The sequence below is a fragment of the Opisthocomus hoazin genome, chromosome 3, assembly GCF_030867145.1.
Source record: "Opisthocomus hoazin isolate bOpiHoa1 chromosome 3, bOpiHoa1.hap1, whole genome shotgun sequence".
Lineage (NCBI taxonomy): Eukaryota > Metazoa > Chordata > Aves > Opisthocomiformes > Opisthocomidae > Opisthocomus > Opisthocomus hoazin.
Window position 1 is genome coordinate 52738125 of NC_134416.1, and position 12424 is coordinate 52750548.

A 12424-nucleotide genomic window follows, 5' to 3' on the forward strand; every position below is an offset into this window, starting at 1 on the left:
TCGTAATTGCGTTTTCTCTCCTTGAAGCAGAAAAGGGTATCAACAGCATATCAATTATATTATCATGCTGGGCCATTTTATATTCTGCCTTCATGTCTCCTGTGGAAAACATAATTAGCACTACTATAATCCACGACAAGGGAAGGTATCTATGAAGTGTATATTGACAACAGTTTCTTCACTGGAGGAAGCCATATGTTTCTGTTGTTTTGTGCCCAAGGAAAACTTAAAGCACCACAATATTTTTTCCCAGTACTGCACCCAAGAGAAGTATTGTCTCAATACTTTCTTTCAGCTTACCCTTTGATACATCCGTCAGACCCAGTTCCTCCTCTGTGCTGTCAGGGCATTTCAGGGCAGCAACGAACTCATAAAAATAGATGGTCTCTACCATCTCTCTGGTGCTTAATACAACAGAAAGCATTGGAAACTCCAGAGCAGCTCCTCCAGTCTCGAAATAGGGGATGATGACTTGTTCTATCAAGATGGCTCGTTTGCAGAATTTTTGCAACACAGCAGTTGTTGGGGGAATAAGAGGTATATTAGATGCAGACAGATCCGTCAGGGGATATAGCTGTGAAACTCTTCTGAGCTATAACAACGTAATTCTCAGATTTGTAACAATGCCAGATTTTGGTTGCCTCTAACAGCAATTCAGAAAGGCACAACCTCAGCCTAAGAACCATGCTCCTCCCAAAGTTAAAGTCTGTGCTGTCTGTGCTCCAGAGCCTGGAGTAAAATCCCTTGGTGAGATGGCAGTAAGAATTTAATAACAAAAATAAAATGATGTATTTTCCTTGATCTCATTCTTCAAAAGGGACAAAGGGTTTTTCTGAAGTTTTCAAAAAGCACTTGTCTTGAAACAGCCAACCAGCCCAGACAATTCAATCTTGTCAACTAAAAACCCAGAAATATTATAGTACATGAAAATAATATTTGGAGATAGAAAATACTAGGCAAATCTAACTACAGGTGTTAAAAATTCTGTTTAATAATGAAAGTAGCAATCCACATGACAGCTCATACAATTTCATTAAAGCAAATTATTATCTATGCTGGTTTACCATAAAAAAGTAGGGTTCCCATTTCTTAATTTTTATTACCTAGAAGTCAGGAGTAATAAGATTGGTCTTCTGGAAATTTCCAATGTTTCTTTTTTGTAGGTGTTACATATATACATTTTCAGAGATGCCAACAGGTTCATTCACACCAGTGAATTCTGGCTATGGCTAAGGAGGGAGTCTGCGACTCTGCAGACTGCATGAGTCAGGAAAATGTGAGAATTCCGATCCCAAGACAAGAAAAAGATTACTTGATCGGAAAGCCAACCAAGAAAAAGGAGATACTTCACTTCAAGTAAGTGAATTATCAACAAATTAAAAAAAAAAACAGGCAAAAAGATTTATTTACTGAAGCTAGCTTTTTAAGGGGCAAGTCCACATCTTTCTACTGGCCTATTTGATATGAAGCAGTTCTCTGAAACTGTAAAAGTTTATTTTGTGGTGATTAGAAATTATCATATGCCCTTGTTACAAGTCACCATCCTTTCAGCCCTTTATCACACTATATGATTAAGGCCTTGTTCTGGAAAAGATTTTGGTTTTTTTAAAGATATCCGTCTGAATAGAGATGCTACGCTGATCAGCAGATACTCTTCTCTATCTTGATTTTCAGTAGAAACTCTCCAGGCCAAACAGCTTGCAGGCACTGGGCAGTGATGCTGAACGAGATCCCTGGAAGACAGAATTCCATGCAATAAACTTCACTATGTTGATTCCCAGATCACCAAACTGAGGGTATAGACACAAAGCCAATTATACAATATGCAAATATATTGTGTCACATCTGCATTACATATGCTCCATTTCTACGCCATATAGAAAGCATTTGAAAAAGTTACTAGCAATTAACAGAAATACAACTATGATGACTGATACAATTTAGCTATCAGAAAAAGGAAAAAACCCTCCTCTTTCTCAATCATGTATCTCTCTCTCTCTCTACATACATAGTGATAGAGATTGACGTTGCTGAGGGTTGCTAAAGCAGAAACAGAACTGCTGCATACAACATTCTTCATGCTAACCTAACTGATTTTCAAATTTGAGCAGAACAGCCCACTAACTGCTGCAGCTGTAGTTACCTTTCCATGCCTCGCACTGTCTTGATGTAACAAATAGGCTGGAGAAACATGCAGGACTGTGCATGCTAAGTAATGACAGTGCCAGAAAAGCCCATGAGGATAAATTTGTTAAGTTCCATAATAAATTACATGATACAGTCAAGTAAATATTACTGCTAGGGCTGTTTTTTTCCCTCTCTTTCTGGGTCTATTTCCCTAAGTAAAAGGACAATTAGAACTCATGAGTTTTTTAGTTCACGCTGGTGATCAACGTGAAAACACGTATTTAGAAAAAACACTCAGACCAGATAATTCACAGGGTCACGCTTATTTTACTGAAGTAAGAGAAAGACAACAACACTAACAACAACATTTTAATTATCCCAGTTTTAAAAATATTTAAGCTGTTTGGGCATCTGTGCTGGTCAGGTTTTCTTTCCCACTTGACGCTATCTACATAAAACTGCATTCTCCCTAGCCGTACATGATTATCTGCTTCCTAAAACAATAATATTCAAGCGTTGTCAACGACTAACAACCTTAGAATTCAGAAAAATCTCCTCCCCCTTAGGAATTTTACATTTGTGAAGTCGCTGTACAGAATATACAAATTTGCTTTTTCCCTGTTGCCTGCCACAGACTACTCAGAATCTAAAACTGGGGTCTCAAGGGGTCCACAGAGCCCAAGTAAAAAAAACACTGTCCAAAAAAGTTGAATTTTTGGTTTTGTTAGTGCTTCTTCCTGTTCTGTTAAAAGAATATCCCTAGGAATCTTGGTTGGCTGATAGTGTGTGCAGCCTTCATGTCACAGTAAGAAATAATCACTGTTTTCTCCATCATTATGATAAAGCTCAGTAATAAGCATTGAATGCCCTCAAACCCATTAATTAGGTGGGGTTTTTTTAAACAAATAAAAATATTTCCTCATATGTAATGAAAAATATAAGGAAACTCAGTAAACTAATATGCCCTTATTACTTTTGCTTGATACATTTACGGTTCCATCTTGTAAATACTTAGGCATATGAACAGTGGTATGCCTGTGCGCAGTGTGACTCAATTTGCTGAAATCACAAGTATAAACATTTGTCAGATCAATGCCTAAACTGTCAGTAAAGCGCGTAATTTGCATCATTTGAACCAAGGAGAGAAGCAGTGGCAGTACCTGGCAGATTAAACGTAAGGATAGACCCACGAGGGAAAATGTCTTTCTTTTTTCCAAAATATTTGAAGCCATGAGCAATCTAGTATGTCCCAAATCGAAAACCTTCATTTTTCACAGTATTTTCATGAATCCATGGAATGAAAATTAATTTTGACAAGTTGGAAGAGAGACTCAACTCCACCTCTAACATGGGAACTACCCTAATCCTCTCTTCAACTTAATCATGGAATTTTAACAAGGTTTCTCTGGAAGCCCTCGAGATCTCCTAGGTTGAACATCAACTAATGTCCATTATTTTTATACTACTTAAAACACACTCATAAACGCAATTCGTGGCTGAGTTATGAAATAAACCCTTTCACTCCTAAATCACTTGTTTGAATCTTGGCCACGAATTGCCACCGTTCACTGGCTTTTGCATGATATACATGAAAAAGGTTGGTGATCTCAATCTAGTATCAGTTCTAACTCTAAATCTCCAGCTATGCCTACTTAATGCTAGATTGTTTCTGAAGGGGGGAAAAAAAAACCCGCACTGTTATTTTGGGCTTATGCTACAGACGAATAGCATAAGCCCTCAGGAGTCATCCGTGTCTGGAAGCAATGTTCAAGTTTCTCCTCTGCTCTGCTTTCCCAAACACATGCCTCTCACCTACAAAGAGATGTAGTGGGGAGATTATACCTCAAAAGGTATAACCCACCCCTGCTCTCTTCGTTTCTCTTTATCACAGTGCCCAGAACTAGGAAAGTCCATGAGCCGGAGAAACTTTTGGTTATGACTGTGTAAATAAGGGAAGCCAACTGCTTGATAGAAGCTTGTTCAAGGCCAAAAGATTCAGTAAAACGGTGTTGGAGAGAGCCGTTTTTCTGCCAGTGTTACTGTTTCTGCTAAGCAAACGTAAAGGCAGCAGCAGAACTGTAAGGAGCATCAGCCAGAGCTCAGAGCTGGTAACCTTCCAGATACGCTGCAGAGCCTTTTATTTTTTCAGGCCTTCAGGGGTGGATGGACTGAGGGATAGGGGCCAGGCTCATTTAGATGATAGGTAATTACTCTCATTGGACAGTTGGTTTATGGAGTTGTTTATATTCTGTTCTTTGCATTCTGTAGGACACTTGTAAGAGTGAATAAATGCTCAAACACAGTCATTAGTAAATGTTAACAGTATGTCTACCTACCAGAAAACACAAATAGAAATCTGTTGCTCCGGGAAAGTCACCATTTCGTAACCAAATCCGAGCAAAGACGTTAGAATTGCTAACGAGACCGAACCCATGCTCCGGCAGGTGCAAACCCGGGAAAGTCTTCCTTGTAACAGAACATAAAAATCAGCTGTGCCCTCCTTGCTTACTTTCCCTCGGTCCTGGGCTAGATTTTAATGCAGAAACTCATCACCAGGCGTCGTTTTCCCAGTTTATTGTTCTTCACAACTGTTGGCTTCGGTACAATTTCGTGCGCTACAACTTTAAAAGCGGAGGGGGGGGGGGGGGGGAGATCTGTTGTTCTATTCGGGGCTGCCCCTCCCCAGCCGACTCTCACTTGGCTTTTAACGCTTGCAGGTGGCTACGGGCTTGCCCGCTGCCCGGGAACGGCCCGGCCCGGGCCCGGCTCTGCCCCGCGGAGGCGGCTCCGGCTGCGGCGGGCGCGCATCCCCGCCGCCGGCTCCGGCGTTTCCCACCCCCTCCCCTGATTCGGGTAAACAGCTGCGTCGCAGCTCGCAAGTGACCGGTATTTTCAATTCCGAAGCTAATGAAATCAGCATCGTAGAAGCATGTACTTACCCCGCCTTTCCCCGACAAAATATAAAAGCAAAGCCGCCGCTTCTTTTCAAAACAGGAGCATGGCGTTTTGCGTCATTTTCTAAAGCGGGAGAGGAAAAAAGCACAACCCAAACCGCAAAAAGAGAGTATTTTCCTCGCAAGTTCAAGTGTAAAATAAGATGCTTTAAAATAAATCATTCACCATTCTGAACCAACGCTTCATGAGCTTGTCTAGGGGCCAATGGCTACAAATCCTCCCCTTATTATGTCCCGGGATGGGAGCTCTGATGCGTGGACACAAAACAACTTTGCTCAGCGACCTGCGGGCGGGAGAAAGCGCTTCCCAGCTGTGAGTGACCCAGCACAGGCACTCGCTTCTGCGACTGTTCGCTCAGCAACGCTCCCCAGTTCCGCGGTGCACGCTGACATTGTCGGACCCGCGGACTGCACCCCGGCCAAGCTTTTGAAAGCACGGGCTGATAAAATTCAGCAGGCGGTTTCGTAAAAAAAAAAAAAAAATGGAGAGAGAAAAGGTTTGAGAGGAGGAGGGTGGGGTGGGTAAAAACTGTAGGGAAAAGGGGGGGGGGGGGGGAAATATAGCTAACCCGCTAGGCAACAACAGCTGAGGAAAAGTTGCCCGGGGGCGGGCGGGGGCCCTGGGCTGGGCACGGCCGGCGCCCCCGAAGCTTCTCGCCGCATGCACCGTGCCCTACCGAGCACGGCGGGGACGGCTCCGTTCCCCCCCCCCCCCCAAGTTCTCCCCTTACCCCCCAAACAATCGCAGCGCACCAAGTTGGCGGGATGGGATTCATCCCCCCCCCCTCCCCCTTAGCGGCTGGCGTTGCGGGGTGACATGGCGCCGGCCCCGCGGCCCCCAGCGCCGGTTCTCTGGGGACGGAGGAGGGGCAGCGGCGGTCCCCGGCGCTCGCCGTGCCGTTCCCATTGGCTGTGCGGCCGGCAGGGAGCGACGGGAGGCGGCGGGGAGCTGGCAGCGGCAGGCAGGGAGGCACCGGGCGAGCGCGTAGACACGGGCACGGCAGGCGGGGGCTGCCGGGGTATTGTTATCGCTGTGCTTCAGGGGGAGGGGTGGAGGGAGGAGAAGAAAGAGGGAGAGGAGAAAGTGCGGGGCGAGCATGCAGCAGGGCTGGGGCCGGAGCCGCCCGGGCTGAGGCGCTGAGCGGAGCCGCCTGCCCAAGCTCGCCGGGGGGCACCGGCGGGAGGAGCCAGGCAGGCACGGTCCGGGCGTGGGGAAGGCAGGCAGGCAGCCAGCCGAGGGGAGCCGCCGCACCGGCCTCGCAGCAGCAGCGACTACTTCTTTCTTATCTCCCAGCCTTTTGTTCGCCCATCCTCCTCCTCCTCCTCTTCCCTGCCCACCCCTCGGCACCGCGGAGGGGGCTCGGTGGAGAGAAAAGCAGCCTGACCCAGAGCTGAGTTTCACCCATCCTCCGCCCCTCTCTCTCCTTCTCTTCTCCCCGGTCTCTCTCTCTTCCCCCCGCTGCGTCGCTGCCCATGAGCTAGAGCGGCAGCCGGCAGCCAGCGCCGCGGCAGCCGGCCCCGCCAGGCGGGGGGGCAGACGCCGACCGCAGCCCCCGGCAGCTGCCGCTGCCCGACCCGCGCCCCGCTTCAGCCGCGCTCCGGGACTGCTGGGGGCCGCCCCGCCGCCGCCCCTCCTCGCCTCCATGCGCCGGGTAGCGGGAGCGCCGCCGCCGATGCTGCCGCCGCTGGCGCTGGTGCTGCTGGCGGCCCTGCAGCAGGTAAACGCCGCCGGCGGGGAGCGGGGCCGGGCCGCGTCTCTTTGTTCCTCTGCGGGCGGCGGTGCCCGGGCAAGGCGGGAGAGCTGGTGGCGGGGGGGGGGAGCTCTGCCGCCGAGGCGGGGGTCTCGGGGAAGGGGGGTAGGGGAAGCCGGGGGCGGCCGGGACATGATGGGGTGCCCGGGACCTGAGGGGTGGCGGCAGCGGCGCCGCTGAGGGGATGCAGCTTCCCCCCCACGCCCTCCCATCCTGGGAGAGCAGGTGCCGGGGGACGGAGGGGGGGGGGGGGCTGACCGGTGTCCGCCCGGCCGGAGGACGGGACCTGGGCCCCGCGGTGGGCACGGGGGACGGAGTGCCGGAGCGGGGGGACGGGGCGGGCATCGCCCCCTCCGCCCCGCGTGGGGAGGGGGGTCCGGGGGTGCCAGTGGGGCGCAGCGCACGGGGCGGCCCCCACGGCCCTGCTCGGGCGGCTGGGGGACCCCTGCGGGCCGCGCCTCGGCCGCCGGCGGCTCCCGGGGCCGCTAATCCCTTCCCGGGAAGAATTTAATCAGCCTCCGCCTGGGCGCCGGGCTTCCCCACCCCCTGCCGTTAACGGGAATTTCCACGGGGACGGGCTCGGGCTCCCAAGTGTTTAATTCATTATTATCGAAGTCCTGCTGCTGCCTCCCCCCGGCGGCCTCCCCGCCTGCCCCGAGCGGCGGGGATCCCGGGCAGGCAGCCCTGGGACGCGGGGCAGCGCCGGGCACCGCCGGCCGGGCGGGGTGTGTGTGTGTGTGGGTGTCTCCGTGCGGAAAGTAGGGGTCCGCGGGCCGGCGGGGTGAGATGGGACTGACGGGACGCTGGGGGGGCGGGGGGGAACGGGGAGAAGAAAATGGATCCCGGTCGGGGCAGCGAGGGCAGCGCCTGCGGGGCGGTGGTCGGGCCGCGCTCCCCTCCGGCGTCGCGGGGTGTCCGGAGCGAGCGGGGAGCCGGCGGGGGGGGGTGGCGGTGGGTTCCCCCCCGGCTTTTGTCCTCGCTGAGCCCGTGTCCGGCGCGGCGCCCGTGGGCGGCGAGGGCGGTGAGCCTGAGGGACAGATGGCGCAGATCATCGCCTCTTAGCGGCATTGGCGATCGGGGCGTTTCTGGCGGGCCGGGGCAGCGGGCTGAGGCGAGGCCGGCGGCGGGGTCGGGGCGGCGGCGGCCACTGTCCATGGTGCGGCGCTCCCGCCGCCCCCGCCCGCCGCCGCAGCGGCCCGCCCGTCCTCCCTTCTCGCTGACGCCCCGGTCCCCTCACGGCGTCCCCCCGGGCCGTCGAGTCCTTCCCCGCGGTTTGGAAGCCGCTGTCGGGGTGCGGACGCGGTGCTCCGCGCCGGCCGGGGGTTTTCCCCCCGGGTCTGAAGAGGGCGCGGGGGGCGTCCGGCTGGGCACCAGCGGCTGCCCTGTGGAAGCAGAGCCACCCCCTTTGGAAACTTGTGATGTGCCACTTACTAATGTTGGGTTGGTGTTTGGGTGGGTTTTGTCGTTGGTTTTTTGTGCTGGTTGGTTTTTGGGTGGGTGTGGTTCCCCCCCCCCCCCCACCTCTATATACTATCTGTGCAGTTTTGCTTTTTTTTTTCTTGCAAGTCTTTATGTGCTGTTTATTGTTTGTGCTCTCGGTTCTGTTTACTCTTCCTATCTCAATAAATCTTTGAAGCACAAATTCTGCAGTGAGCTTTTATTCTGCCTTTTTTTTTCACCTACCCAGGGCAGGTTTGAAATTAAAGCACAAGCTATGAATTAAGGACAGGAACTAGCCGTATTGCTTTTATGTATCATTCAGTGTCACTGGCATGTTACGGTTGGGGAATCCAATTTCCCCCTTGTTTGGGTATCCATTAAATCAGGTTAGAGTTGATTTTTAATAGTGTGTAACAAAATTGGAACTTGGGTATGAAATCAGATTTATAGACCTGTGTCTGTACAACACTTTTAAAATGAAAGCTTTTTTTTTTCCCCCTTCTTCTTTCATGCATACTGCATAGAATCTTCGCAAGCTAGATGTAGTGCTAACTTTTTTTCCCCCTGTCATCATACCTGCTACTTTGGTTTGTGGGAGGTTATCAGTATCAGGTTCTTTTGCAATGTTGAACTTTTCTGCTTAGTTTTTCTTCTCTGAAACACAAGCACTATCTACCTTTATTTTCTGGAGTTATTGATCACTTCATTATTTGTCAGTGGTGTAGAAAACCCGTCATTATGGAATTGCTTGAAAGATTGTACCTGGAAGCAGGTTTTAAGGCAGATCTGTGGGTGCTGTTTATGTGCGGGAAATAGGACTTTACATTTTTGGCAATATGTAACATGCATGAGACATAAGAGGATGAAAACTATGCTTTATTTTGCTGGTTAACAGATCAGTATGAGTCTTGAAGTGTTATGTGAAGAAAAAAAACCAAAAGCACAAAAAACTGACAGAAGAGAGGCTAAAAGGAGAAAGGCTTGCTTTTCTGACCAAAACAACAGTTCCAGTTTTTGGAACTGGGATAACAGGGTTGAAGAAGCGATGGGAAAGCTATCATGACTTTACAGAAATAGAACTACTGTCAGTTAGAAATGAACTGGAAAGGGGAGCAGAAATGAAGTGCTCGAAAAGGGAATATTTTTTTTTTTAATGTTTAGGTTGACTGGGTCACTCTGTGGATGTTGTCTGTTTCTAAATCAGAAACAAGTAAACAATAAAGCAGTTTTGGAGGTTTTCGTACCTAGGTGACTGGTTTGAATTCAAATTACGATGACAGAGGACGTAAGTTATTACTCTCTGCAGGCGGTTTTGGTCTTATTCCAGGTCTTAGGGAATGTATCCAGGTGATAAAACTGCTACCCTAAATGACACTCCTGTTAAGCTGCCTCCGCTGAGAATCTGGCGATGACATTTCTTGCCAACTGCACCCCTCTCGTGATCACCCCCAGCAGCAGTTGCTGGCAGGATTTAGGTGAGGCGTACTAACACGGCTTTGTGCAGAAGTGGCCGTGAGATCTCCTTTCCTGGGTGCATCTTCTGTCTCTCATAATACAGCTGTGGTTTAGATTATTATTTTTTTTATTCAGTCTGTTTTAAGTAATACAGTAAATACCTGATTGTATAAGCACAAAAATGAGTTTCAGGGTATCTCTCTCTAACAAATCAGACTTCAACATCATTGGCCCCTTTCGAAGTGAATATGTTTTATAACACTTTTCGTAAGCCCTAGAACAGGATAGTTATGCGAGTGGCTCAGCCTTTTTGGATGTAGGTCTTTCTGTTCTGGTTTTGCTTTGTCTTCAAAGAATCTATCTAAAAAGTTGAATGTGGCAGGATATTGCAGCAAAGAGCTCTCTAATCCTTGTCTGTCTGGTCTAGGTGGTAGTGATACCACTGACATCCTCAAAATTCAGATAATTGCAGAACTGAGGGGGAAAATAAAAAGGAAGCATCTCTTTGGATATTAAATTGGATATATTACTGTAAAATCTGTTTTGTGAAAAGACTTTTTTTCAGACTGCTTTTTACATCTGTTACAGGACAGATAAGGTCGCTTAAGTCGACAGTGAATTTTTGGAATTGAAATAATTGGCTGACAAAACAGGGGATAATTTTGTGTATTAAGTCTGACTATCCGAGCAGATACTGTAGCAAGCTCAGAAATTATATGCTGCTGATGTAAGAGAAGGTATATATTCTCTTGTATTGTAATTTATATATTTTTAATAAATACTATGTGTTTTCTAGAAAGCCTTCTGCTCACTCTCTTCGTGGGTATTACTGCTACCTAGCATGCAACTTAACATGCTAGAAAGATGAATTTATAGGTTTTTAGGATACCTGTTTATAAAATACTGCCTGAAATGATCATATTTTTGAACTACATCTAGTCGAGAATGTGTAATTCAAAAACTTCCAATCTATTGTTTTTCTTTATGCTCCCAGAAATTGGAGGAACTCCCAGAAACATCACTGGAAGAGCCCCGTCATGTCCCATCTTAATTAGTTTCAACAGTGCTTTTATGTCAGTAATTCCATTTATTAGTTTTTAAAATAACAGCACAAGACGGAAGACAACTTAGTTGTGACAGAAGTGCATGCGTATATTTAAAAACAGCTTGAGGAAGTTGTGAGTAAAGTTATTTTTACTCAATACAGACAGTCTTGCGTAAGGGACTTCTTGTCCTGTGGTAAGGAGCAGGAATTGTTGAATGGCCTGTCTTGCCTGAGTAGGAGGATCATTATCATTTACCAGTCAGACTCTCTTTCTGTCTCTCACTGTTTTTGTAAATGCTTTTTTGGGTTAAAAAAGGTTTGGAAAATTTGCAGTAGTTTCAGTAGCTCACCAGCTTTCACATTAGGATGAAAATTTAATTTATTTCCAGCAAGGTACACATGCAAAACACGAGTCTATTCCCCAAAGTCTGTGTAACCTCTAATGTTTCCTGGCATTTTTGTTTTAAATTGCGTTTTGTTATACAGCATAGGGGGAACCTGTAATGTCCTTACTGAATATGCTGTGTACTTCCACTAACCCCGTGGCACTAGCTGTGTGTAGGATGCAGTGAGACATATCGGGGTGGAGAGTGATGAAAGCAGAACGAATACTTAACATCTTTTGCAGTAGTGATGGTAATTATGATAGCACTTCTTCTCCCCTACCACTGCACCGAGACTCACTGGTTGGCCAAGTTGATACTGGCATACACAGAGGTGGGTCTTGAGAGGAGAAAAGGTGTTGTACGTTACTGCAGGATGAGTTTAGGGAGGATCTGTATTTTGCTGGAACGTGTTTGTAGTTTGTGAGTGATCCGAGAGGGACCTTTTCCACCTTGGTGTCGGGCCATGCTGCCGTTCACCGTGAGAGGTGCATAACCACATCTGCGTGATTCATCATTTGATTTGATCCTGCAGTTCTCACTGAAAGATCATGTGAGCTCCGTCTGAATAAAGAGGGGAATTTAGGCTTTCTATTTTTAAATGGCTTATGAAAACAGATACGGGATCAGCAGCTTCCAAGATGGAAGGTATACCGCAACCAGATCTTTTCAATGTTTCACTTAAACTATTTGATTTTAGTCAGTATTCGTGTATTTAATTAAATATTGTGTTTCCAAGAGGTGCATTTATCCTCTCCTCTAGGCAATCCTTGACATATTTAAGAAATATATTTTTACCAACAGACTCCTCTAGGGACTCCTCCATTCCTTATAATTAGCATATAATTATCACCCAGCAGCTGAAGACATAGTTAAAATTTTGTGATCCCCCAAAAGAGTTCTTCCAGGTAGGCCTTGCAAGGCCTTTCCCGAAGGTCGGAAAAACGCAGCATCCTCCTGTCCCCATTAGCAGCAATTTTCATGAGCAGAGATGCTTAACATGAGCCATGCAATGGCTATTATCAAATCAGAGAGAGAGGAGGTTTCTGTCCTTAAAGAAATAAGCATATGTAATCAAACACAGAGCTGATTTGGGTTGTTTTAGAGTTTTTTTGGTCTTAAAAAATATGGTTTGCAGAAATTCAGTTTGGCTTTGTTATTGCAGTTGAGATTTTAAGATGCTCTTCTCTGATAGGAGCCGTGGCTTGTCTGGAGAGACACGTCTTGGAAGATGCAGCACTCCATGTTCTCCTAGTTGAGGGGAAGGGG

General features: G+C 47.9%; 1 protein-coding gene and 1 long non-coding RNA gene across 2 annotated transcripts in view; one reads left to right on the forward strand and one right to left on the reverse strand.

Moving 5' to 3' along the window:
* Nucleotides 1-1015: 1015 nt before the first annotated feature.
* Nucleotides 1016-5595, reverse strand: LOC142360748 (uncharacterized). Its single transcript, XR_012763324.1, has 3 exons — nt 5067-5595; nt 4464-4748; nt 1016-1733 (listed from the first exon to the last, which is right to left on the reverse strand). It is a non-coding gene; the product is annotated as an uncharacterized LOC142360748 (long non-coding RNA).
* Nucleotides 5596-6129: 534 nt separating this feature from the next.
* CDH2 (cadherin 2) overlaps nt 6130-12424 on the forward strand; it is a 118375-nt gene continuing 112080 nt past the window's right edge. Inside the window, exon 1 of the mRNA XM_075416259.1 lies at nt 6130-6799. Coding sequence (XP_075272374.1) covers nt 6725-6799 — 75 coding nt within the window. The 5' untranslated portion in view covers nt 6130-6724. The remainder of the gene's footprint in view (nt 6800-12424) is intronic.